The 26488-nt window shown below is 35.8% G+C and overlaps 2 protein-coding genes across 5 annotated transcripts in view; one reads left to right on the top strand and one right to left on the bottom strand.

Moving 5' to 3' along the window:
• Positions 1-26488, top strand: part of LOC146994203 (uncharacterized) — a 97412-nt gene that overhangs the window by 48482 nt on the left and 22442 nt on the right. The gene's annotated exons all lie outside the window — the stretch shown is intronic.
• LOC118198257 (apical endosomal glycoprotein-like) overlaps positions 1-26488 on the bottom strand; it is a 74369-nt gene that overhangs the window by 43326 nt on the left and 4555 nt on the right. For all 4 annotated transcript variants that reach the window (XR_015044069.1, XR_015044068.1, XM_085826991.1 and 1 more), the window contains 5 exons: positions 20293-20555; positions 10187-10286; positions 9827-9973; positions 8331-8537; positions 1377-1468 (listed from right to left, as the gene is read on the bottom strand). Coding sequence is in view for 2 of the 4 variants with exons in the window: in XM_085826991.1 (XP_085683117.1) it covers positions 1377-1468; positions 8331-8537; positions 9827-9973; positions 10187-10286; positions 20293-20555 (809 nt within the window). In the remaining 2 variants the exon portion in view is untranslated. The remainder of the gene's footprint in view (positions 1-1376; positions 1469-8330; positions 8538-9826; positions 9974-10186; positions 10287-20292; positions 20556-26488) is intronic.

Below are 26488 nucleotides of genomic sequence, written 5' to 3'. Positions count from 1 at the left end.
GCGAAGGTAAGTTTTTAAACCCCACCTCTGGTACTCAGGAGTGGAGCGGTGTAGCTGAAATATATCACTGAATTCCCTCTTAGAGATTTGCGAGCCCACGAATCCTGCGAAAAACGGAAGTTTTAAAGGAAGGCAAGGGTAATACCGTCTTTGAAGACATGCGGATGACATACATTTTATTATTCTTATTGTCATGTGACAGGAAGCCACGAATGACGGTTATTCTATTTGTTATTCTAGTTACGTTGCGAACTATGCTGTGCCATCATGTGAAATTCTATCACAAATGAAGGAACCACCTGTCAGTGACTACTACTTTGACATCAAAATGTTTGGTTTATCTCTGAACACCGCGTGGTGGTACTGTGTCCACTTTTCGAATTATTGAATTTGTACACTTTTTTATACATTTGAGTCACACGGAATGTATACGTAATTTGAAATTAAAATGAAAATTAAAAATTAATTCAAAAATCATACTTAGATATAACAAAATGGAACCGAAAATTCCTTCAAAGCAATGTAAGAGAGTCAATAGATGTTACTAAGAAAAGTGAAAATTTCTTTATGAAACTAACTTTATGAACAAACAAAACTAAAATTAAAAGGAAATTTCAAACCCAAACTTATATATGTACTCCAGAGGAGAATAAAATTTCGATCAAACACACTAAAGTATTTTTAAAAATTTCTCCAAAAATACAGAAAAGGAGGAAGAAATTAATAACTAAAACGTTTTACATTTCCCGGGACATCCTTATAAAGGACGTGGTGTCTCGAGATATTCGAAGAGAAAATTAGTTTGAGATTGAGATCATTCCTAACACAAAAAGTTTATTAATATTGGGATACCTTCATCAATGTGTTGGCGTCTCAAGAAATGCAAAAGGAAATTGAACTTTTCCTAAGCTAGTTTGTGATTCAGAAAGTTAATTAATATTTAGAAATATATTAATTATGAAAAACTAAATTAAATTACATATTAGAAGCCCAGCAACAATAGAGTGGAAATGAAAAAGTACTTGCCTAAAATTTAAGAATACGATCCAAAAGAAAAGAAAGAAAGGTGAAAAAATTAATACATTGGCAAAATGCCTGAAACTAAAAACTATAACACAGAAAAATATTGAAAATGTAAGCTAGAATTGACAATAGAATACTGTCATAAAAATACATAAAGAAACCAAAATACAAATCATTGTACTAATGGGCATTAAAAAATAAAAATTGAATGGTTGGTACTCAAGATATATCGTGAAAATTGACAAGAAAAACTCTAATTATTAATTTTCACAAAAGATTCTATTTTGCACATTATAAAAATGAATATAATAATTTTCACAATATAAAATTTGAATCATTTCGAAATTACTTACCATGGAATTTGCCCTGTTTTCTGTTTCGACTTCCACATACGTCCATACTCTCTGTCTCGTAGTGTTCTTTGCCTTTGTCACCAACAATGTCTCTAATTTAAGAACAAGAAATATTAATTACTTCCTTGTACGAAGTAAAGGAAGTATTGTAATCACGAAATATTCCAGATACCATATTTCAATGAAAATATCCATTTTGACCGCTATCGAGCGCAATTTAACGATATTTTTGCGTGAGATATGTACATATGGGCAGAATAAAGGACTCGGTCTTTCCAAAAAAATTATAAAACTGATTTAAAATGGATTCAAAAGAGATTTTTGTGGCGTCTGTACGTACTTACGGTCGTGCATATGTATGTAGGTATCTCGCATAACTCAAAAACGCAGAACGTTGAAATTTTACATATAGAACAGCTGTAGGATGTAGTTGTGCACCTCCCTTTTCGGTGGCAATCGGCAGCACCAAAAGTAAATAAATATATATATACACACAGTCTGTTACTCGGCTCCGTGAGCTCAGTTTTTTTTTTATTTTTATATGTTGGTAAATTGTGCATTTTTTGCTTTAAAAATGATTGAATTATGTTGTTCTAATCTTCCGGTTAAGGGTTTTATGCCTTTAATTAACCTGCATGCAATATTTGTAGAATTATCAACAATTTAAAAGGCCCACCAGCGGCCGAGCGGTAAAGTCGCTGAACACTGGTAGTTCGGTCCGAGGTTCGAATCCCGCGAACGGGCTGGCTGCATGGGTGTTTTCGTGGTTTTCCCCATGTGTAACGTGTATACGAGCCAGTTTCCCTTAGAAAGTCCTCCACGAAAGGCATCCCTCCCCTTAGGCAGATAGCCCTAGTGTGCTTTGCCGTAATTAAAATACACACATACACAACAATTTAAAAGTTGTTTAAGTGCGGCTAAGCCTAATTTTCTTACCATAGATGCCGTATTTGTTTACATTTGAAACTTAGTAGAAGAGTGGATTTGTTGCCAATCTAAAGAAACTAAGCTTTGCAATAACAACTGTTTCTTTTTTATTTGTCTAACTTCTTTTATACGCTTTAAATTTATTATAGTATTTGAATAAAACATGTGGCAACAATTAGATAATTCTTCAAATGATGAAAGTTTTGCGCATTCTAAGTTATAAAATGAAAGTGAACCTAGCGCCTGAGTGTTGCGATGTTAAAAAATATAGTGAATTTTAAACAATGAATTTATTCTATTGTGGTTTATGCGCTATCGACGAACTAGATTTTATTCAATTCAATAAGTTTAAATGAAATGCAGGAAAAAATGCGTTTAATTTAATATTTCGTGCAAGGAAGTCATGTGGTGTACACATCAGATGTTTTCATGAAGTAGTCGCAATGTTTTTAATACAAGATAACTAAAATCGGGTTTTGCGTACGTGATTGTCAGAGACAGATAGGGATACAGCCCACGGTACTCGGGTCTTTGGTCTTATGCATAGTAATCGGTACACTTAGTACATAGGTCTTGAAGTAATCTCCACCAGCATATAGAAAAGTTTGCCAACATATCTGCAGCTATGCGATGCCCGTGGATGAATCTGGGGGGGGGGGTTGGTACGCAAAGGAATCCATGCGTGGATACCTCAGGTCCTTCTCCCTCAAGGTTTTTCGACAGAAGTAGTTGTAGGGTTTTTCTTAATTTGCATAACAAATTTATTTTAAGTTCTCCTGTTCTCAACTTCTCAAACTTCCCCTCACATTTTCTCGTCAGGAAGTAAATTTAAAGTTAAGTGAAGTGCTATTTAAACGTGTGAGTATCTCAGTTTATTCAGAGCGTGTTTCGCTAGCCTAGCGCACGTTTTGTTGTTATTTCACGGTCACTCGAGTAATATCCTTATCCGTTTAGTATCACGCTAGTTAGATTTCTGTGAGTCCATCTCTAGGAGTAATTTTGAAGTGCGTTCTAACACTCGTTTATTTTTCAGATTTGATTTGTACTCTCGTCTACGTTTAAGTTATCGCCGCAAGTGAACGGTGTTTTTGTAATGCACGAAGCCCGTGCTGTCTGTTATTTTAGTTTGAGTTAATAAAGGGTTATTTTGCACCCTTCTTCTGTGCTGGTATTTATTTCACGCCTGTGCGAGAATTCACCAGGTTCATTGTAGGATCTAAGTCAGTGTATGTGGAAAAGTAGAGATAGATCTTACATAGTTTTCCAGGTAACAGAAGATGTGATAACTTTTGAGATGTCCGGTGAGATTGTCCTAGACAAGTCCTGACCAGTCTCTGACAAACATCCTAGACAAGTCTCTGAATAGTACCCTTGGTCCCCCAAGCTAGGTGTGTTCTGTCATTATCTTGGAGATACAGCATACACTTGCGATTAACCAAAGCTGGCTCCTGCTGCAATATATGTTCATCCCCCGGAGGTCACCGCGCTACATGTTATGAGTCATATGGGCTCTGAATTTCAAGACAACATTTTAAACTAATTTCGTGGTCCTCTGTTTAAATTTATATGCGTCTTGTTCGTGCAAGTCTGTTTAACATACTGACATGAAACTCTGTGGATTATAAAATTTTCAAGTTATAAGTGTTTCCGTAAAAATCTGCTCAAGTGCCTTATGTGGAAGTTTTGATTGCTCTCAGTCCCAAAATTGAAGATATTTTTTGTTAATTGACGTTTGCTTGTACAATCGAATTATAAGACGTATTATGTAGGAGAATTATTCTCTCTACATTGAACTGTAAGTCATTATTATGATGGCTTTTCTTCCCTTAAGATAAATAGTTAAGCACTAATTTTACTCATATGTTTCTCGGGGACCACTGGTTAAAAGTCTCCTTTAAAGAACTGTTGCCGTAAGCAGCATTTTATCGATATCCCTCTGTCGTAAATAACAACACAGCTTTCAACAAGGTCTTCGTCACACGTGGGAAGATTTCTTTGACCGTAGACTGCGCTTTTGTTTCGGAAGTAATACTAGCAGACTGTACTTCTGCAATGTTTCCTGACTCTTTGTACTACTATGATATCAAATTTATGTTAAACATTTATTTGCTCACATATTTTGGCAAATTTCACTTAACTGCACTGATGTATAACTTTGCATTATTACATATTGTTACGGATTTTGTATTTAGTTGGGTATTTTTAGTGGAATTGTAATCAAAAATGTTTTATTTGCTCATGCAATGTTGCGAGTGGCGAGTTTTAAGAGAAAGCTATGCCCAAAAACTAAAAATACAAGAGCACGTGCATTTAACGTTTAATAAATAAATAAATATATCTTAATTCTACTCTTTTAGAGGAAACGGAAATTACCATAACGTTCTCGTGACATTAAAAAGCTTTAAAAATCCGGAGAGAAATATCTAAGTTCAGTTGCTTACTTTGTTGTTTACTTAGCCGCTGTAATTTTGAGAGTCTGGCGTTTTGTTATATTTCTTGTGTTAGAATAAATTTTATTAACTTTTTATCGGATTTGTGTATTCGATCTATTACGAACCCTTATGCACGCAATAATATTATTTTTATTTAATCAAATGGCTGCTATATATGCTTTTAAATCAGCGGCATTGTCCATTAAATCGGCTTACCTTAAATAGTAGCAAGTTCTCTAATAATCTCAATTATTTTTATTTAGAAAATTAACTGATTTTAATGAAGACATTTCAACTACTCAGAGAATTCGTAGCTATGTAACTTTACTCTCAGGTGTTTTATATATATTTTGGTAATTTATTGTCTGTGCTAATTATATTTGTTACAAATTAAATCTTCTCTCCACCCTTCTTTTGTATGTTTTAATTATTATTTGGCATTAGCATCTTGTATTATTTTGCAATTACCTCACTTGTTTTGTAAATATTAATTGTATGCTCTGGCATCGAAGCAGCATGTGATTATTCACCTTAATTCAGGCATTTATTGTTGAAAATTGACGTGTTTTGTTCTATATCAGTATTATTAGCAATAATCAGTGTAATTATTCAGTCATTACTTTATAATTCAGTGGTTATGCCATATTATTGACTATATATTATCATTTTGCATAATTCTTGTATATACACACCAGCGTCCAAATAGTACATCATTTTTGGCAGCATTTAAGACACATACTCAACAATACTCGATCCAATTTGTTTCCATTCCCCGTCTTCACTTCAAGCATTTTATTAGTACTCGTATAGCAAACACACATTCGTATATTAATTAGATGTAACTTCATATCTCGATTGCAGTGAAGCTTTCTTAAGAACTTTACTTATATTTTTTTTTATTTTATATTTTCATTATAATCTAATAAAGAGAAATACCATTTATATATAATATATATATCTGCTAGCAGTAGCATTGCGAAAGCTTTGATAAGATGATTTACTTCTTTCATATTTTATTATTTGCATGCTTGTTTTTATTTATACAGAAGGGTGTGTCTAGTTACTTGCATACCACTGTGTTTTTATGTCCCCTTTTACATCAACAACTATTTTGACCCACGCAAAATTTGTTTTTCTGTCAATCACTATTTAAGTGCCTCAGGAGCTAATTCCACATAATACAACTTAATATCCTACTCAAATGTGAGCCTTTAATAATTTATTCGTAAGGTGAGAATTATTATAGTGAACAACGTAAGATCAGTAAACACATCTCACCACTGCGTGATTAACCCCACTCCATCTTCCTTCTCCACTTTGATGAAGGAGTACAGTGCATATATAGACAAACCGTATAATATTTTCACTGAGTTTGTTTACATAAATAAATCGAAAGGACAGCATCTCCCATATTAGGCTCTCGAATAAATTAAAACTACACTGAGAAGTGATCAAATCCAGACATAGCTGCGACAATTGCTACTTCAACCGCGAAAGAATCGGAAAACCCAACATTATTTGACCCCCATACAGCAATTTCATTCGTGCAGCCATCATTGCAGAAACCATAGGTTCTCAAAAGACCGCCGCCTAAGCCGGCACTCTTGATTTACCCAAAAGGTGAACAAACACGTAAGTAATTGCGAGCTGAATTCACAAACATTGCTCCAATTAATAATTTGGGGTTCAGAGTCACGATAGTGAGAGCCATTCATAAACAAAATATTGTTGTGGAATATAACACATCATAAGACATAAGGGAGCTGAAAAAACTCCAAGGAACTCCTTGAGAAAAGACTGCACAGGTGCACAATTCATGACATCACAACAGACTATAATACTCTGACATAGAATATCTACTTTCCTCTGAACTTGATATAACAAAAGCTAATGCCGATACACTTTACAAACTGACGGACAAAACATCAATGACAAGTGGATCGTGGAATGTCAACCAGAAGCACTAAGCACCATCATGCAAGAATATCATAACGTCAGCGGCTGGCACGCAGACCGTGTCACAGACTCCTTTGACACCAAGAGTTGCTACTACTGTTACGAATTCGGGCGTATGCAGGAGAAATGCAATAATAGAACATACTTCTCATATTGCTCTGGCCAACACAAGATACACACATGCACAGCGACACAACCATGCTGCACTAATTTCCAGACAGCAATCACAGAAAAGGCAGCTTTCTTGCAACAAACCATCCGTCTTACTCCATCTCCTGCACCATATTCCGTCGGAACATCCAGCGTTTTTACCATATCCCAAAACAGTAACATTGTCACTGTAACAAATCCTGAAATTGATTATATTAAATTCTTCCCCCAAACTCTGCAACGGATGGAGGAAGCTACAGCACATGCAGTTGCCTATGCAATAAAAAAATGTTTTTTTAGTGCAAGAGTCATAGAAACGGCAAATGTTCTGGTTTTCTTCTGCAGTGGAAAATGTATGAGTGCATCAAAGAGCACTCATACCAAGGACCAAGGATACCCATCATCAGCTGCAAATGAAATTAGTCTCTGATCACCATCACTACAGAACATGATCATGTAACGATACTCCGGAATTAAACCATTTCACAACAGACATTACCTTCATTTTCAACAGACATTACCTTCATTTTCAACAGACATTACCTTCATTTTCAACAGACATTACCTTCATTTTCAACAGACATTACCTTCATTTTCAACAGACATTCCTTCAGAAGAAATAAGCGCTACTATTAGTTTCATAAACAATTGTAAAGCAGCATTCTCAGTGTCTTTACAAATCTATGCTGGAGACTACAATGCATACAATGCAGTATGGGAATTCGCAGTTAACTATTGAAAAGGTCAAGAGCTCAAGGATTTCATAACTGCTAATAATATGACGCTGCATAACACCGTAGAAACAGCACCATCATAATATCGCACATAATGGACTGATTGGTTATTATCTTACCATCTCCTCACAGCAGGACAGCAACTTCATTCAACTGGGAAGTGGGTGAATAAAGGAATCTCTCCGATCACAACTACATCATCTTTACAATTAATCTTTCCACTTTTGCAACTATAATTATACGCTATACTCTCCCAGGTAGGAAACCTAACATCTTCAGATATCGCATTAAACAAAATACTTCCACAAGCATGCCATATCTACACACAAGCACAACGAGGGATCTTCGAACCACAGAGTTTAGATGGTGAGGTATGGAAGGGCAACATCTATCTGGTATCTGGGTACATGTATTATTTCCCATTGTGCGATTATCCCCATTTATAACTTGACATATTGACTAAAGTACAGTTTGTACTGAATTTTTTTTTCTCAATGATCATGAAGAAAACTGTTAAATATTAAATTATTACATAAGTAGAAAATGTTTTCACTTCAATTTTCAAGTTTGATTTTCTGTTTGATTTTTTAATGGAATGAAATCTTTAAATAACTTGGACTGAAGACCAGGACTTCAATACAAAATATTTAAAGGTTGGCTGTATTTATAGTTTTCTCTTTGTCTTCAGTTTTAAGCTAAAATAAACTTTTTTGTAAAGGCAAGAGCATTATAAAACAAATAAAATGAGCAATTACTTGATAAAGGATCAGAAATGTGGACCTGCAGGTAAGCTTCTTCCACCTTTCGCTCAAACCAAGCCGTTCCGTCTGCATCCATGTAGAAGTAGAAATTTAGGCAACTTAAAGGCTCCCTGTTTCTTATGGTGTATGTTTTACTTTTAAGCACTGCTGTGTCTAGAGAACTTGAGTCTGACCCACGAACACCAACAAACCAAAAACCTCCTTAAAAAAAATGAAACGGCAGCAGATGAATAAACACGGAACTCTCAACAATATTATATAAAATATAAACGAATGAGTTTCGCAAACTCGAATTAAATTCTCAAATCTAAATTCCAGGCTATACAATATTTCATTATCTCCCTCGTATAGTCTTCAGGATTTCAATGCATTAAATTGCATTCCCTTAAAACGGCTTCTTGAATTTAACCCAAGATAAAAAAAAAATTGTTAACAAGAAACTTGCTTTGGTACTTCAGCTGTTGAAGATCTCAGACGCCCTTCAGTAATGGCATAGCTTTGCATTAATATACTGAGCTAATCTTTAGAATATGGTAACAGATAGTTTGGCGACATTTTGGTAAGGAGATAAAGGTTACTAGCTAGGACTTTAGCAATAATCTGAGAAGTACACAGTTCGAATCACAGATTATTTTGTCTCAGAGAAATGAGAGATCATGAGACATGTAATGTGACATTTTCCGGAAAATTCCGATCGTGGTTTTAGCTAATAAGCACTTGGAAACAGTTTCGCTGCTAAAGTGCAGAATCGTCCACTTATTTGTTTGGCGCTTTTTACAAGAGTAAGAAGAATTGGATTTTTGTCAATTTTCTTTGATTTTTTAAGTGAAAATAGGTCGATGTGTACATAGATAAAGTCAAGAGTGTGCGCAATGTCATTTTTGTGCAATTCTGGGATTTTTTTTAAGTAAAAATAGGTCGACGTGTACATGGATACCGTGTATGTGCAATTCTTAAAAACGCGGCAAGCAGTTTGCGATTCTGCACTTTCTCCAAATTTCGCACCTAATCTTCGTCATAATTAAGCATTTTTGTTCCATAAAAGTTCTAGTATAAGCGTAATTCGGCTAGCAGATTGTTGGAAAAACGTTGAGTAAAAAAAAAAAAAAAAAAAAAAAAAAAAAAAAAAAAAAAAAAAATCATGCTTTTACATGCCTTTAGTTCGTGAAAAGAAAATGGCGTCCAAAATAAAACTAGCAGGTTGCTGTAGCAGGGTTGGTAGCCAAATTTTCGCCAAAAAAATCGCCAAGTTACCATAATGTAAAGCTTCACCATACACTCTTTCTTTCCTATAAACGTTTTAGTATTTTGTTATCAATTTACCACTGTTGAATGATATTTGCAAATATTTTTTATTATCACAAATTAATTGTAAGGAAATACGACGATAATGTTCCCTTCCACCATAATTTCTATTAGAAACGCTATTACTTTTTATACGTAAATTTCATTACTTTATTTCATTTATGGATATTAAAGGCAAAACTTACCACTTGATGTTCCTAAAGTATGGTCAACACGTGGTAAAACGCTCAATAAATAACCAGTCTGTTTCGAATCTTTCCTCTCCCACACCAAAGATCCTGTACGCAGAGCACTGTAGGTACAGTTAGATTCCTCAAAAGTGCAATCACACCCTGGTTAGGAAGATGTTTTTAATTTCTTCTAATAGTGTGTATATTTAATGCACTAGCTAACTTAAAACGTAATATCAGAACATATCAGCAAAATAAATTAAATTATTGAACTAGCTTTACTTTAGTCAGCAAAAACGTATTTCTTTTACTTTTATTCACTAAGATTTGAGAATGGGAATATTAGTTAATACTTGGAAAAGAAAAAGAACTTACATAAAAAATTTAGGCATTTACGTCGGTCCAACCTTATATCATCCAAAGCTATGATCCCTCCGACTTCAAACGAAGATTCATATTTTGCTTCGAAAATTAACTATATCAAAATATATTAAATTTTAAATGATTTCAAACAATTAAAATAATGGCATATTATGGTAAATTGAATAAAATGGTTTACTCAAATTATGTTCAAAGTCTCGAACTGGAGAAATGAGGCTAGTACATTCTAGTCTTATATTTAGTTGTGGATCGAGGAGATTTAGGCAAAAATCTCCATAAGATTCACCACGCTTAATTTAATCCTAGTTTGTGTTATAATCTAACTTATGTGTGTAATAACGATGCTTTATAAATTTAGTCGAAGGCAAATAAAATTATATGAGCTGAGAATAATCACTCTTTGCCTTTCTCTAAATAAAGATGACAGTACTCGCGATCTCAATTTTTACCCTAAAATAGAGTTGAGAAACAAATTTTAAGAAATTGTGCAGTTATGTTATAAGGTATTTCTCCCACCTTCTTGACGTGCCTTTGTGGTGCAGTGGTTCTGCACGCTGGGTCGGTATTGCAGAGGTCCGTGGTTCGATTCCCGGAGAAGGCGTTGCTAACTTTTCATCTTGCCTGCTTCCAAAAAATCCTAATGTCTCTAAAGTGTGATGTTGGTAAGCATTTGGATTAAATATATAGTCATGCTTTACCTTACCGGTAGCCCTTAGCCGACACTTAAAATCCGTAATTCTTTTATACAATGTTTCAATCAAATTATCACAGAAAAGAAACATGCGGCCAGAATTGATGTCAGCGTATATAGGAAGTTTAGCGGCAAAGTCACACAAATGAACGCTGCTACGAAACATTTTTTGAATGCTAGTTTAAAAATTTTAGTAGTACGCTCTTCACAAAAGAACATGATGTGGATACCACTTGACTTTCTTGTACGGCTCATTAAATTATACACATTTTTTGGTGTATTTCATTTAAACTTATTTCTTCGAATTTGATTAGAGATATAATTCTCTTACAGTTATTTCAGTTTTCACTTCGCGGGCAGGCAAAAATAGGCAAAATCTCAAAACATCTTCATTAAAAATTGAAAAACATAGATAAACATAAAACACCACATACAGTTAAATTATTTTTTTTAAAAAAAAGAAACAATTTTTTCAATCAAAATTAGAGTTTCTTCGCAAAAGCAAGCACTTCGGCCAGCCGGCAAAGAGGCAGATTCTTCGATACAAAAAACTGAAGGCAAAACTTACCACTTGATTTTACAAAATTAGTGTAAAACTTACCACAGCTGGCGAAACTTACCACTTTTGGTCCAGCTCGCCAAAACGACCTTGACTGTAAAGAAACCTATTATACTAAGATTCAAATTTAAACAAATGGCGGTAATTAGGCTTAACTCACTCTTAAACTTTTAAATTGTTGATAGTTCTACAACTATTGAATGCAGATTAACTAAAGGCATGAAAACATTAACCGAAACATAAGAAAAAAAATAATTCAAATCACTTTTAAAAGCATAAAATATATAATTTACCAATATATAAGAATACAAAAGGTTTGCCTTCGTGTGGCTGCGAGCTGCACTGATGTGCAATTTTGTTCGAGTACTACTATTTCTGTGTGTTTTGTGCTATGAAGAGGAAAGAATCCGTTAAATAATATGGATACCATGCCTGCTGTTGCTCACTGCCTCAGGTTAGGCTTAACCGACGAAATTGAAGTTTGTGGAAATTAAGTTCTTGACGATAACCAGCAGGAACTTGTTGCATAGGATAAACCAGCAGGAACTTGTTGCATAGGATCATAGCTTTGGATGATATTGCATAGGATATGATGCCAAGAACTTTGTTCGTGTTTTATACCTATCGGATATTATTCGTCTTGACATTAAAACTCGTGAAAATGGGCTGAAATCGAACGTGGCTCACGTGGGTTCGGAACAGGAGAGACGAGCGCTTATGCTACAGTTCCAACGCACCCGCGGAATAGCCGACGGACTGCTGGAAATTTTTAAAGGTAAGCGTAAGTATTTTAGCTCATCTAGTCCAAAACTTTCTTGTATTACTGTAAATGATATTGTTCCTAATGCTGCTGATCCCCAAAATGTTAACGTTGTATGTAATAGTACTAGTGATATTTCGAGTAGTAATACTGAGTCTGTTTCAAATAGTGTAAAAGCTAAAAGTTTATGTTAACCTTTTGAAGACGGGATGGCCATTATAGTGGACATAGAGTCCTCTCTTTGAAAAGACGGGGTTGTCCACTTCAGTGGCCATGTTTTTTCCCCCATTATCCAGGCTGAAAAGTGGGGTGAAATGTTAAATTTGACGTCCCTAGGGTTTTAACCACTTATCTCTTTCAAAGGTCTTCCTTTTGCGACATAGATGCACCCCTGTGAGATACCATTAAACTACACACAAGAATCTTTGTTGCAAATAGGAGGTGATTTCTTAAAGGGGGAAAGCATTCGGTTCAAGATTTCCCGTCCTTTGGTAGCTTTTCTGCTACCAAAGCTCCGACCTCAAAAGGTTAAGTCAGATAATTCAATTAAGAAAGTGTCTAAAATGTCGATAAATGATGACAGAGGTGAACATGGCTACATTCAGCCAAAAAACCCTGCTCGGCCAGCTAAACTGGTTAAACCAAGTGATGAAATACGTGTGCAAAGTAGATTTGTAAACTGACAAAATTAAATTCTAAACGAAGAGTTGATGGAAACCCAGACTGGACTCGATAATGATAATGTATCTGTTCAACTCGCCAAAATTCGCCCTATTGTGGTCAAACCTGATATTGAATTTTTGATTTCTTTAAAATTTTGAAAACGAGACTCAACTGGATTTTGCTGGGACAATTAACGAGGAATTTTTGATTTTTCACAAATATGAAGACGATCATAGAAAAATCACTAGATATTTAGACAACAAAAAAGTTAATCACTATATGATTGCAGCGAAGCTGGGAAGTCCTTTAAAAGGTTCTGCCTAGAAGGTTACTCTCGGATTATCCCATTGATGAAATACACGAGGACCCTGTTAACATTGGATGTAACGTTAAAAAAGTGGATTCAGATGAACAGGATTAAAACAAACTCTCCCATGCCACTTTCTAAAGCGCTAATTGAGAAAAAACCTTGGGTTGAGCAGATATGCGATATTACAAAGATTCTAGATGCATGAAGTGTGTCGGTTCGTATAAGACGGAAAACTGCTCGGCTAAGCACCTCGAAATCGTCAACTGTTGTCAAGAAGGTCACAGCGCGAATTATCGTGGGTGCCCAAAATTTGTTAATAATATTTCTTATAATGTAAATGCTAAAACTAGAAATGTAAACCAATCATCTGTTCAAACTAAATCCGCGCAAATGTTGCATCAAACAAAATCTAAGCTAGTGCTGTTACAAATGAAGCTAATATTGATAAAAGTACTATTGTCAATAATAAAGGCAGTTTTAATGATGTTAAAAAGTTTGTCGACTTAGGCCTAGGAGCCTTTGCTGACATTATTAAGTTTCTAAAAGAATTATATAATATGTTTAAAAGTTGGTCAATTGCAAGCATACTTGAAAAATATCTGACGGAATGCCTCGACTACAGGCAACTGAATATACAATTCATGAATTGTTTATATTAAATACCAAATTCGTAACACTGCCCCCTTCCCAAGGACTGCACGTCCCGGGCAGTACAATCCCTGGACAGGAAGCTAAACTTACAACTGTGGCATAAATGCATTAATAAGCATTACATTACAATAATAAACAACATGAACAATAAATGCAATAAATTAAACAAATCAAATGCTATCAAATACAAATCAAATACTAAATGCAAATCAAATACTAAATACAAATCAAATCAAATACACATTTCAAAACAAAAAGGGCCATGGTCTTACACTATTTACAATTATTTACATTACGTACTGTGGCCATAGTAATGAGCTAACCTGTCGTAATGAACGACTTTAGGTTTAGAGTTCGAAGACTTACGGATCCGAACCATGACGTCATTCAGTCTGTTCAGCACTGTATATGAACCATCCGAAGGTGACTGTAATTTCGGACAAAGTCCTTTCCGTCGAGTCGGATTCCACAACCACACCTTGTCTCCTTTGTTGGATCTATGTACAGTAGCTCTCGCGTTGTATCTGGTCTTCACTTTCTCCGTCGCCAAGTTCACTCGCTTTCGTGCGGAACGGGACATTACTTCAAAACAGGCCTGGACATCTTGGATGTGTTCCTCAGGCGATGAAGGCGCATCCGTATGGCGATCAAACAGGCGGTCACAAGGCAGACGAAGGGCTCGACCGGAGAGCATCTGTGATGGTGAATACCCGGTAGTCTGGTGATTCTCTCCGACCCTAGTAGGATTTCGGCAGCTTTCTGCATAGGGTCTTTCACATGAGACGTCGGCGTTTCCAGGCAATGATTCCTTTTGAAGATGGATCGTCATGTCTTCAGATGCTGAGAACAGCTTATTGTTTTTGAAGTCTAAGGTCCGCCACATATGCCGTGTGATGGTAGGCGGCACTTCCAAACGTGATGTTCACCTTTAACTTCTCAGCTATCTTGATCTTGTCACCAGACGCAGTCTGAAGGGTAACACAGGATGGCGTCCAAATAAGTTTATCTTTAAACTATTCAGATAAATCTTTCCTAATGATGGTAACATTAGCTCCTGTGTCAATGATCATATTGCAAGGAACTCCATCGATATCCCCATTAATGGACAGTCCGTTACTGTTGCCAGTCACTGTATAAATTTTAAGCGCTTTAAAACAAACAAGGTTTTTCATTATCTGGCAACCTCCGTTCCTCGGTATAGTCACTAATTCGTATGTGGCCGTGTGTAGTATTGTACGCAACAATATTGTTTGGACTATTTGAAGATATTTTGTTTCATGTATTTATTTAATTAATGAATAGTGTTATTTATAATTTTATTACTGTGATTACATGGAACTGGAATGGATTTTTCTGTAAGATTAATGAACTTCAGCATTTTGTAAATGAGCACGTCCCCGATCTTATATTTCTGCAAGAACACGTGTTTGAGCCTAATATGCCTTTACATGTTTCAAACTACAGTGTCTATCCTTGAACCTACGGCCTTTTCGGCTGATTTAAATATTTTACTTACATTTGGTATACATGTGGTCATAGGTGGAGATTTGAGCGCTAGACACCGCGCCTGGAACTGCTATAATTCTATCCCATAGGACGCGTAATTTTTAACTTGGCCAAACGTTGCGGTATTACGCATAACAGCTCCAAAATCTCCAACACGGTATACTTCTGGTTCATCCGGAATTAATGAGTTCTTCCTATCCGCTGGATGCTTCCGTGCTGGATGAACTTTCGTCAAATCATACGAAATCATACGTCATACGATCATACGAAATCATACGTCATATGATCATACGTCATTTCGCCGGTTAAATCAATTCTGGATATCAGTTGTTATACTACACCAGACAACACAGCCTTTATTACTGACTGGTATAAATACGCCAAAGCTGTATACAACTCTCACGATACACTCGGGGGATGATATTGAAAGCTTAAATTTGACTAACGCGAGATGCACATGATGGTGCTATGAAGGACTGAAAAAACGCAAACATGCTAAAACCAAGGAATTACAGAAACTCATCAGAGAATGAAATGCTGCAAAGAGGATATTCCAGAGTACTAGGCACAGAGATCATAAAATGAGATTCAATCGCCCGTGTGACGCTGTCAAATCTCTTCCAAATGATCAAACACAAATCGACCGGGCTTAATTACTAGCAATCGCTCTCTGTGGAGAGCTACTGATAAGTGTAAAAAATGCTACAACAAAATTCCGCCCCTTAAAAGCCCTAGAAGGATCCATTACACCGAAATTGAGAAAGCATAACTCTTAGTTCAGCATATGGAATTTTGATTTTGCACTAACAGTATTCATGATCCTACAATAGAACACCTTGTCTCTAATTACCAATTACTCCACAAACCCACGCACGAACAACATCATTTCAGTCATGCCAGAATCTTACAGACCTATCAGCTTGCTGCCGAGCTTATCAAGATCTGCGAAGCAGTAATTCTGAAACAAATAAATGGCCACCTGGAAAAACAAATTCTCATCCCGCATTAGTTTGGTTTCCGTCGAGAAGCTTTCAGAGCAAATAAGCTCTACAGAGTTTTCGAGACTATTTCAGAGGTCTTGCAGTCTCGTAAAATCACTGGAAGTATCTTAATTGATATACCTAAGGCTTTTGACCGAGTATGGCTGGATGCAGTAATATACAAATTCTGCAGCCTGAGTTCCTCAAGCTGCATCAAAAACATAATTAAATCCTACCTGACCGGTAGACAGATTTTGTCTTTCACGTTTCAGGCGCATAGTCCAATAGCCGTCCTATTTCAGCCGGTGTCTCGCAAGCGCCCCTACTTGGTCCCACGCTCGCCAATATTTACGTGAATGACATTCCAACCATGCCCAACACTACTTTAGCCATGTATGCAGACGATACAGTGATCTTAGCTCAAAGGGCATTTGTTAGCCCATTTATACAATGATTAAAAGCACACATTCATGCACTTGAGACTCGACTCGCTAAATGAAAAATTATGGCAAATGTGGATAAAATACTGGCTATCCTCTTCACGAGGAAAACAAAATTCTGGAATATCTCAACTTCTATAAAACCTCAATCTCCTGGCCAAGCAAGTCCCTTATCTTGGGGTGATCCTCAATAATTCGCTCACATGGACCCCACACACTTCATCTATTATCCAGAAGCTTCGAGCTCGTAAAGCTAAACTCTATCCTTAATTGCTCGAAATTGCGTCCTATCTATAGACAACAAGTTACTCATTTACAAATTCGTTTTACGTCCCATGCTTTACTATGAGTGTCCTGTCTGGGCGTAAGTCTGCAAAAGTAATAGAAAAAGGTTGCAAAAACAGCGCACAACTGTTTCCTGCGGCAGATCGTAGATGCCTCCGCAGTACCTTCGTAATAACCGGATCAACGAGGAACTAAATATTGCTCAGCTCAGGACTCATTACTGTTTTCTTGCACAAAGATTCCGTTAGAGGTAGAGGTCTATAAACAAACTCGTTATTAAAATGTGGCATATAAAAAATAACAATAATTTAGCCAATAATAATAGGCCAATGGCTGTGCTCAACAACTACATGATGTAAAATTGTGTTCCTTTTTATTCGTTTATACATATGTATTTATATACAATTTGCTTTTATATCTCACTTACGCTGTGTAGTTCCTCAACTCTCTCCTGTTTATGTAATAACCTAATGCGCCAATGGACTCGTAACTGCCTGTGTCATTCCATTTCTATTTTTCTAGCAAATCACCAGCTCGAACTCGCTTTTCCGTTCTGCAAATGTAGGGTGCTGCCCAATGTTCAATTATTTAATTATTATTACATCTCTATCAATTCGGTCAGCTACAATCTCTTTTTAGTTCTCTCTTGTAACAATTAGGAAAGGTAAACTGTTCTACAAGGGGTAGGACTCCGGCCTAGGTACCCAGGTGCCAACATCACTCCTAGAATGGGAAGAATAAAACCTCTGAACTCACCGAGGCCGAGTAACAGAGTTGGAGTATATATTTATATACCATGCTGTGAAGCGAGAAACTCTCATCTGAATACATTTTAAATCCATTTTTTAATCGGTTTTGGTAAAAAAAGACCTCTATTCTGCCCGTACATACAGATATCACACATAAATATCGTTTAGATAGATTCGGGTCAAAATGGATAAATTTTTCGCCATTACAATATTTTTTTGCTTAGTACAAAAAAGTAAAAAAAAACAGTTCCATTTCTACCATATTATTGGCCAATTGAAGAAATTTAACTTCGGATTTTCATGACTGTTATGTTAGAACAGTGGTGTATATAAATCTAATATATATTCTACGTTGCGCTTTAGAGACACCAAAAATGCAAATTTAATTATGTCAAAAGGCCCAGTATTGTCGCTTTTCTTGTGTGGGTGTGCGTGAGGGTGTATAAAATGCAGAGTGTGTGTGCGGGTAGGAATATACACTGGTTTTCAAAAACTAAGGAAAAGTCACTTAAGTAACCATAACTCGTTCAAAAATAAGCGGCTCGATGTAAAATTTGAACATACATATTCAGATTTTATACGAAATATATATATATATGTAATAAAAAAGAATTTTTCAATATTGACGGTGTAGAACGTAGAAGGTTGAATCCGTAATTAAGAGAAAGAATTTTGGTGCGTCGAATGCTGAAAAGTCGATCTACAATGAATAAGAAAGTAGCAGTCGAGGCAGATTAAATCTTTTTTTCCTTTTCAGTAACCCTGTTGCGGCCCCAAACAATTTGGCACATTATTTACGCTTATTTAAAAATGTTTACTTTTTTGATAGATTTGCAGTAAGAAGGGGGCAGCAGACAGCAGTACAGTTAGACCGAAGAGCAAAAAAAGCGAAAGCGTTATGTTCAGTATGAAATCAGATGAATTAGTTTTGGTTGTCAATACATTTTGATTGGATAATTAATACTGCTGTAAAATTATTACTGTTTGGGTTTTAGTTCTATTTTTATCATAAGAGTTATGTAAGAGTCATGTGACATGGAATAGTCTCGGAATGACACAGTGCAAAGGGAGATTACTATATTTAGAATAGAGAAGTTAAAGTAATTTACGCTGCTAGTTTAAATTATAATTTATCTTTTACATATTCTCTATTTTTCGTGCACATATACGTTTGGTGCTGCCGAATGTAACCCCCAAAACAGAGGTGCACAACTACGTGCTATCGCAGTCCTATATACGAAACTTCAAGGTTCCACGGCTATCCGTGGACAGCAGTATTAATTATCCAATCAAAATGTATTGACAACCAAATCTAATTCATCTGATTTCATACTGAACATAACGCTTTCGCTTTTTTTGCTCTTCGGTCTAACTGTACTGCTGTCTGCTGCCCCCTTCTTACTGCAAATCTATCAAAAAAGTAAACATTTTTAAATAAGCGTAAATAATGTGCCAAATTGTTTGGGGCCGCAACAGGGTTACTGAAAAGGAAAAAAAGATTTAATCTGCCTCGACTGCTACTTTCTTATTCATTGTAGATCGACTTTTCAGCATTCGACGCACCAAAATTCTTTCTCTTAATTACGGATTCAACCTTCTACGTTCTACACCGTCAATATTGAAAAATTCTTTTTTATTACATATATATATATATTTCGTATAAAATCTGAATATGTATGTTCAAATTTTACATCGAGCCGCTTATTTTTGAACGAGTTATGGTTACTTAAGTGACTTTTCCTTAGTTTTTGAAAACCAGTGTATATTCCTACCCGCACACACACTCTGCATTTTATACACCCTCACGCACACCCACACAAGAAAAGCGACAATACTGGGCCTTTTGACATAATTAAATTTGCATTTTTGGTGTCTCTAAAGCGCAACGTAGAATATATATTAGATTTATATACACCACAGTTATGCTATTTACATACATATGTACGTACAGACATCCCGAAAAAATCTCTTTTGGATCCATATTATAACCGTTTCTTAAAAGCTCCTTTATTCTGTCCGCACGTACAGATGCCAAGCAAAAACATTGTTGGAATCAATTCCAGTTTCCTTGAAATATGATACCTGAAATTATTTGCGATTACAATACTTCCTTTATTTTAGACAAGAAAGTGAAAAATAATTAAAAATACATGCAGCTAACTCTTCACTCAATACAAAAAGAACCTAATAATATCTAGTATTTGGCGCCTTTAACGGCTGTCCGTATAGCTCTTGAAAAGATAAGTCGCCATTTTTGATACAATAATTAGTTTACTATTCTGATGCTGCAGCTTTTCTACCAAATTTCACCTCATTAGAAACGAGTATAAAATTACATCTGATAACAAAGATGCTTGTTATCTTTAATTCACGATTTTCTGCATAGTGAATTCTTGTTTTTCTTTAAAAGTTCTAAAAGTAAAAGTTCTTTAAAACTTTCTTCTACCATTTCTATCTATTTTTTACTAGCACTTATGTTTAAATAATGAGTTAAACTTCTACTTACAATGATATTTGTGTTTAATTTGATTGAAACGCTGAACTCTGTTTTCTCCCAGCGATCACCTTGCGTCTTCCTGCGAATGAAATAGACTTTATCGTAACCATTGGAAAGATTATGAGTGTAGACAGTCAGCCTTCCGTTGCCTGCGCTGTACATGTGGTAAAAGAAGCTGACGCAGACGTATCCATGGTCCAACATATTTGTTTGTAATATGACACCTTTCGCTTTGGCTGCACTTCCGTTCACATACAAATAGTTACCTTGATCTGAAAACAAATCATAATTATAAAGTAAATTATAATGTGTTTTTAACGATGGAATTTGGAATGACAGAAGACTATCAAATTCTTCATCTGGGTTACCCTCAGGGTTAGACAACAGACCTTCCGAACAAATCTGTCCACCGCATGACCTGCGGGACATGATTCGCCCCACTAGAACCTTTAATGAAGTCCACCGACTTATTCTTTAGAAGTAAGGTAAATTTGTGGAAAAAAAAATAGGGGCATTCTTTTTCAACAAAATATTGTTGTTTTTATTATTGTGACTTATCCTACCTGACTCAGATCAGGTCTTTGAAATCGGAGCAAGCCCACGAAATTCATCTTGGCAAGGAGTCAAGATTGCGCCTGATGTTTTGGCAACAACCTTGGGCACCCTACAGATGGCAGTATTACATTGTCCAGCCCCCCCCCCCATTTTTGATGAAGGACACCCCAATTGACAATTGAGAGCAGGGTCCGGACACTCGGTCGGCTTACACAGACTGTCCGAGTATTGTCCGAATCCCGCAACTGTCCAGAACAACTCCTTAAAACAGAAAGGTTGAATATCGCCATACAAGGGCTGGTTTCATCGTACATAAAAACATTTGTTCATACTTGCTTACATACATGAGACGTGGATAATTGATACACATAATTAGATAAACATACTGATTCATAATAGGTAAACATATATAAGATAAACTTACGTAAGATAAAGATACATTATACATAATCATACAACTGAGTTTCTGAATTACATACAAATACTGAATTATACAAATCAAGCTTAGTGTTTTGTGTGTGTGATATGATCACTTTGTGTGTAATTTGGACATGGCATGTGTCAGTTCACACTGAACAGGTTATACGTTACATACGTTTACTTACGTACATGATACATTTGATAATTGATAAGCATAATAGATAAATATACTGATTCATAATAGATAAACTTACGTACGTCGGTGAAAGATTGAATATTGCATTACATTCTTGTACATTCGGACGTTCTCCGGTGTATGTCGACAATCACAGATATGCTCTGGTGTAGGTCGAAAAGATTGACTCAAATTGGTGATACTGTATGAATACAAGTCCCTGATGTCGACCGTGGTCGTACAAATAACCGAAATGTGTTAGCGGTTGTTGTTGGAATAGAAGACTATATAATCTTCTATAAACTTTCAAACGAAAACAGTACTCTCAAGTAGCTTTACACACGTAATCAGTTCGTAATTTGTAAAGAAAAGTTACTTTCCATAGATGAGATTTATTTACAAGAAATGTCGCTGAGAGAAGCAGCTGCAGCTAATTCGAGAAGCGGTGAGCAAGCTGTACACGTTGTCATTGCAAAAGGAAGTGTTCCACAAATAAATGCAGATGTAAAAGCAAGGGCGTCTTGTGCAATTCAAAGTGTCATAATAGTTTAAGTTGTTGCAATAAATAAGATTTGAATCACATAATTTAGTAATTATTTTATTACTATTATTTTATTTTCTCATTTAGAACGTACTGTATCATTGAGTAAGTTTTTAACTTCAATTATTTTCCTTTCTCATTTTGAATGCACTATGTGTTTTAAGTTCATATGTTCTTAAGTTCTTATTTTAAGTCTCAGGTGCGTTGTTTCGCGACTGAATTACGGAGAAGAAAATATAATATTGTTATATGTTCAACATTCACCAATAGTACATGGTGAATGTCGACATTGACCGGTGTAAGTCAGAAATAAGAGTATTTGGAAAATATTTCGGACTTACACCAAGCGATTATGTGAATGTTGACATTCACCGGTGAAAGTCGACATTCTCCAGATTTCGGTGTTTCACCGTAACATATATACAAATTACTGATACTGATTCCTAGTAGAATAAGATTCATGATACATAATCATTCTCTGAATTGTTGCGTGCCATACGTACATTTACAGAATTCCACAATTATTGGATTAGATACAGATACTGATTTATACAAATCAAGCTTAATGTGTTATGGGTGTGATTTGATCACTTTGCGTGTAACTTGGGCATGGCATGTGTTAGTTCACACTCCACAGGTCAATTCCAAATGCCTCTAATTTTGCCATAATTTTGGCTAGTTTCTTTATTAAAGAAGGTTGTTTGATCAAGCAGATTTACATGCAGATGCTCTGTAAAGGGACATGTAGTTAAATAATACTCAGGGCTGCCTGTGTCTCCGCATACGCAGCAATCTGTTGTAGCGATATGTCTTTCCCTATAATAAGCAGGTAAGGGTCCATGGCCGGAAACAAACCTGGTGATGTAAGGGGACGAGACTAGGCGTTCTATTTAAACTTTGTGGTAGTAATCGTGGGCTAGTCTTTCTTGAGGAACTCTGTCCCGCTCGTGTTGCCACTGTTCAATTGCGGTAATCTGTGTTGTTTTCTTGAGATGGGACTTTGATAGTTTGAACCCCATTGGTGCATTCAGATTCTGTGTTCCTTCTTTGGCGAGGCGGGACGGGTTCGACGGGCTCCCACCCCTATTCCCCTACCATCAACATCTCGAGAGGATTTTCGGCTCGCCGTATATTTAGAGGCTTCCCAAACCACAAAGATATTTGCAAGCATCCATGTCGTCTCTGAGAATTGAGCCCGGAACCTTTGGTCAGCGTCACTAACCACTAGATTGGGCGGCTTATCAAAATGTAGATTTATCAGTCACAAATGTGACGGTCCTTCCAAACAGCCCTTAAGTATATAAATCATAGTTTTAGCCATTACGTAAGCCCTTAAGTATATAAACCATAGTTTTAGCTATTACGTTATTTGAACTTTAAAATCCTTAATCTTATCCATTACTTAATATTTATTGACACAAAACCACAAATATTCGGAGAAAATGAAAGCCGGTTTTATTTAGTTTGATTATGGAAAAGGATTCCAGAGCTATATGCCTAAGGGAAGGGATGCCTTTGTGGAGGACTTTCTAAGGAAAATCGGCGCGTATACACGTTACACATGGGGAAAACCACGTCAACGCAAATGCAGCCAGTCCGTTCTCTAGGATTTGAACCCCGGACCGAACTACCAGTATTCAACGATTTTACCGCTGGGTCGCTGGTAGGCCCCAGAAGTTGGAGCCGCGAACGATCTTATATTCTCAATACTGTTTTAACAGATGACACGATGGTGTTACGTTATATATGGTATTTGTGATCAAGATTATTTATTATCATTGCCACAATCGTCTTTACAATTGAAGAATTCTCTTACTGGAGTGTTTGTATAACTTAAACATCAGTAAATTTCATAATTATTTTCCAAACCAATTTCAGTGATTGTGTATTAACCGGTGCCCACTGATACGAAAGCAACAATTGGCGCCATTTAACCATGAAATATATTTTTAATTTCCGGCGGTTGTTCTTTAGTGTTCGTAAGTCGAATCACGTTATTATTCTTCACAGCTTACATTTATTTGTTGAGAATTCTGTTAAATACAAAAGCCATGAAACTTGTCTCGAGCGAATTCCTTATAGTTATTTTTATACTTTGCTGGTTGATGTTGAAATTACATTTCCAATATACCTTCACTCATATTGGGTTTCATTGTAAAACAATTAGAGCACTCGCGAAGTTTTAGTAAATATTATATGTAAAGAAATATTGGATGACCTTCTACTTCCTTCTTAGCAAATATAGTACGTTCATGATGCATGATGTAAAATGCATTGAAAATTAATATGAAGTGAGGAAATGTTACTTCGAACATTTTAAAACTCGGAAAGTGACGCAGTGCAGTCAAATTATTTTCCCTAATTTTTCTAAGCTGAAAGCTAATTTTCTCTAATTTTTCTAAGCTATTTAAGCTAATGCTGAAATAAAACAGAAGCCTTCCCATACACCTTTGCCAAAATAATATTAAAGTACTAACAAGAAAAGACATGAATAAGAAAAAACTCATCTGCTTAGAAAAATCCAAAATGCCTTCTGAGATTGCTCATCGTTCGCAGAAATCAGAATCAAGGAAAATCAGAATCAGGGAGAACGACATTATATGTTCTAAAATTCTTGTGAATACTCACCTTGAGGTTTCTTTTACCGTTTCTGTAAACGAGTATGGAGACAGCAAATATCTTCTTCGCTTAAATCTAAAATTCATCAAAATTCACAACTGTGATCTAATATTGAGAACATTTAATAAAGCATTAAAGATACAAGCACATTTTACAACGTTTTAGAAAATATACTACCCGCTCAAAGATCGCACGTGGCTACAATTCGAAATCAAAACTTAGAGTTCGTTAAAGTTGCAGTCATAGTTACAGAGATAGTAGAACATTCGCGATATTCTCCCCCTTTCGAGAGTCAGAGATTTATAACTGAGGTATAATAATTGTTAAAGGTCGCAAGTTCATTCATTATCTCTTTTTCTTGGTCTGTTGAAATCGTAATTTTTGAATAACAAGAATTTTTAAGACGCTGCCCAGACGCTATTGTGCTTAGAGGAGCCTGACTGCGATACCGAAGGGCCTGGGTTCGAATCCCGGAGAAGGCATGGTTGTAACTGTCCGTCCCTTCATAGGAGGCAATAGTTGCCCACCTATTAGGTGCCTGCATAATAAAGAGACCACCACATTTGGCCTTAGTATAGATTAATGGACTCTGTTACAAAACTTTAACTGTTCACAATCTGCCATTGAAGTAAAAAAGAATTTTCAAGACGTTCAGTATCACTTGGAGTATTCACGTAAAGTGTTGAACCAGAATCTCCGATCATCATATCGGGATCGTTCTTCTTTAAAAGTTTCTTATTTTCTTTGACTTCTAGGGGATATAAATTTTGGAAAGGTCTCAAATAAGTCCTATGTTTGGTCTTGAGATCTGCCACACTTACGTTTCAGTTTTTACCAGGATACATTTTAAGCACTTTGGCTAAGCACCCATTGTTTCTTTTCACGTTGTCGTTTCCAAGAAAGGCGATATCCCCTTCCTCCAAATTGCATCCCTTTATTCTCTCAATTGTTCTTTTTAAATATTCAGTTCTTAATCGTTTTCTGAGCTGTTTACTAATTCTTTCTCCATAAGCATAATGCTTATCAGTCTTTCTTTAATCGATCAGATCTAAATCTGGAACTCCAGCTTCTTTTATTTCTTGCAAGCACATTATGGGATTTAAGGCTATACGATGATTCTATCTTCAGACATACAGATCAAGTGTCTAAAATTCATGATATTTTCAGCATCTCAAAGTACTCTGTATACGTCTTCATAATCTAAACGAGCGTTTCCTAAAACACGCCTGATTTTGAATGCAGAATTTTATATTTTCTTCAACCAATCGACTGATCAATGACTAACATGCAGCTACAGTACATCCGGTCTAACATTACAATAAATTTTAAAAAATATTTTATCAGGCAATTACTTTTCTACAAATCTGAAAGCCAAAATTCCAAAGCGACTGCCATGATGCGTTATTTGATCGCCGTAATATTAATCAAGAAATACAAACTTGTGACAGATATAGAAATTACGAAAGATTGCTTGCATATAACATTTATATCTGATAAAAAGTCCATAGCAGAGAAAAATATTCTTCACACCAGACAAACGCTGAAAAATAGAGGTTTTTGTCTAGTTTATGTGTCCACTATCCCCTTCGGATGAAGACTTTCAAAATATTAAAATTCCAGTTTGATAGCCAGTTTGATAAATTACTTGTAACTTTTATATTGGTAACTTTGTGTAATTAGAACTATCTGTGTTTCTTATGTTTTTTACATTTGTTACTCACCTGAGTGTCCAAGATTAGCTGCCATTTATCTATAATTTTGTACTTAATTGCAGTATTAATACTTCTAAAAGGAATGAACAACCTAAATTCAATTTAATTCCTTCTAAAAGGAATGAACGCAAACATTCCGAAGCAATTTTGTGACATGCTTTGGGTTTAACAAGAATTATATCT

Source organism: Stegodyphus dumicola, chromosome 11, assembly GCF_044657685.1.
Source record: "Stegodyphus dumicola isolate Sdum_Otavi_A_Nest chromosome 11, ASM4465768v1".
NCBI lineage: Eukaryota > Metazoa > Arthropoda > Arachnida > Araneae > Eresidae > Stegodyphus > Stegodyphus dumicola.
This window is presented reverse-complemented; position numbering and strand designations above follow the sequence as displayed.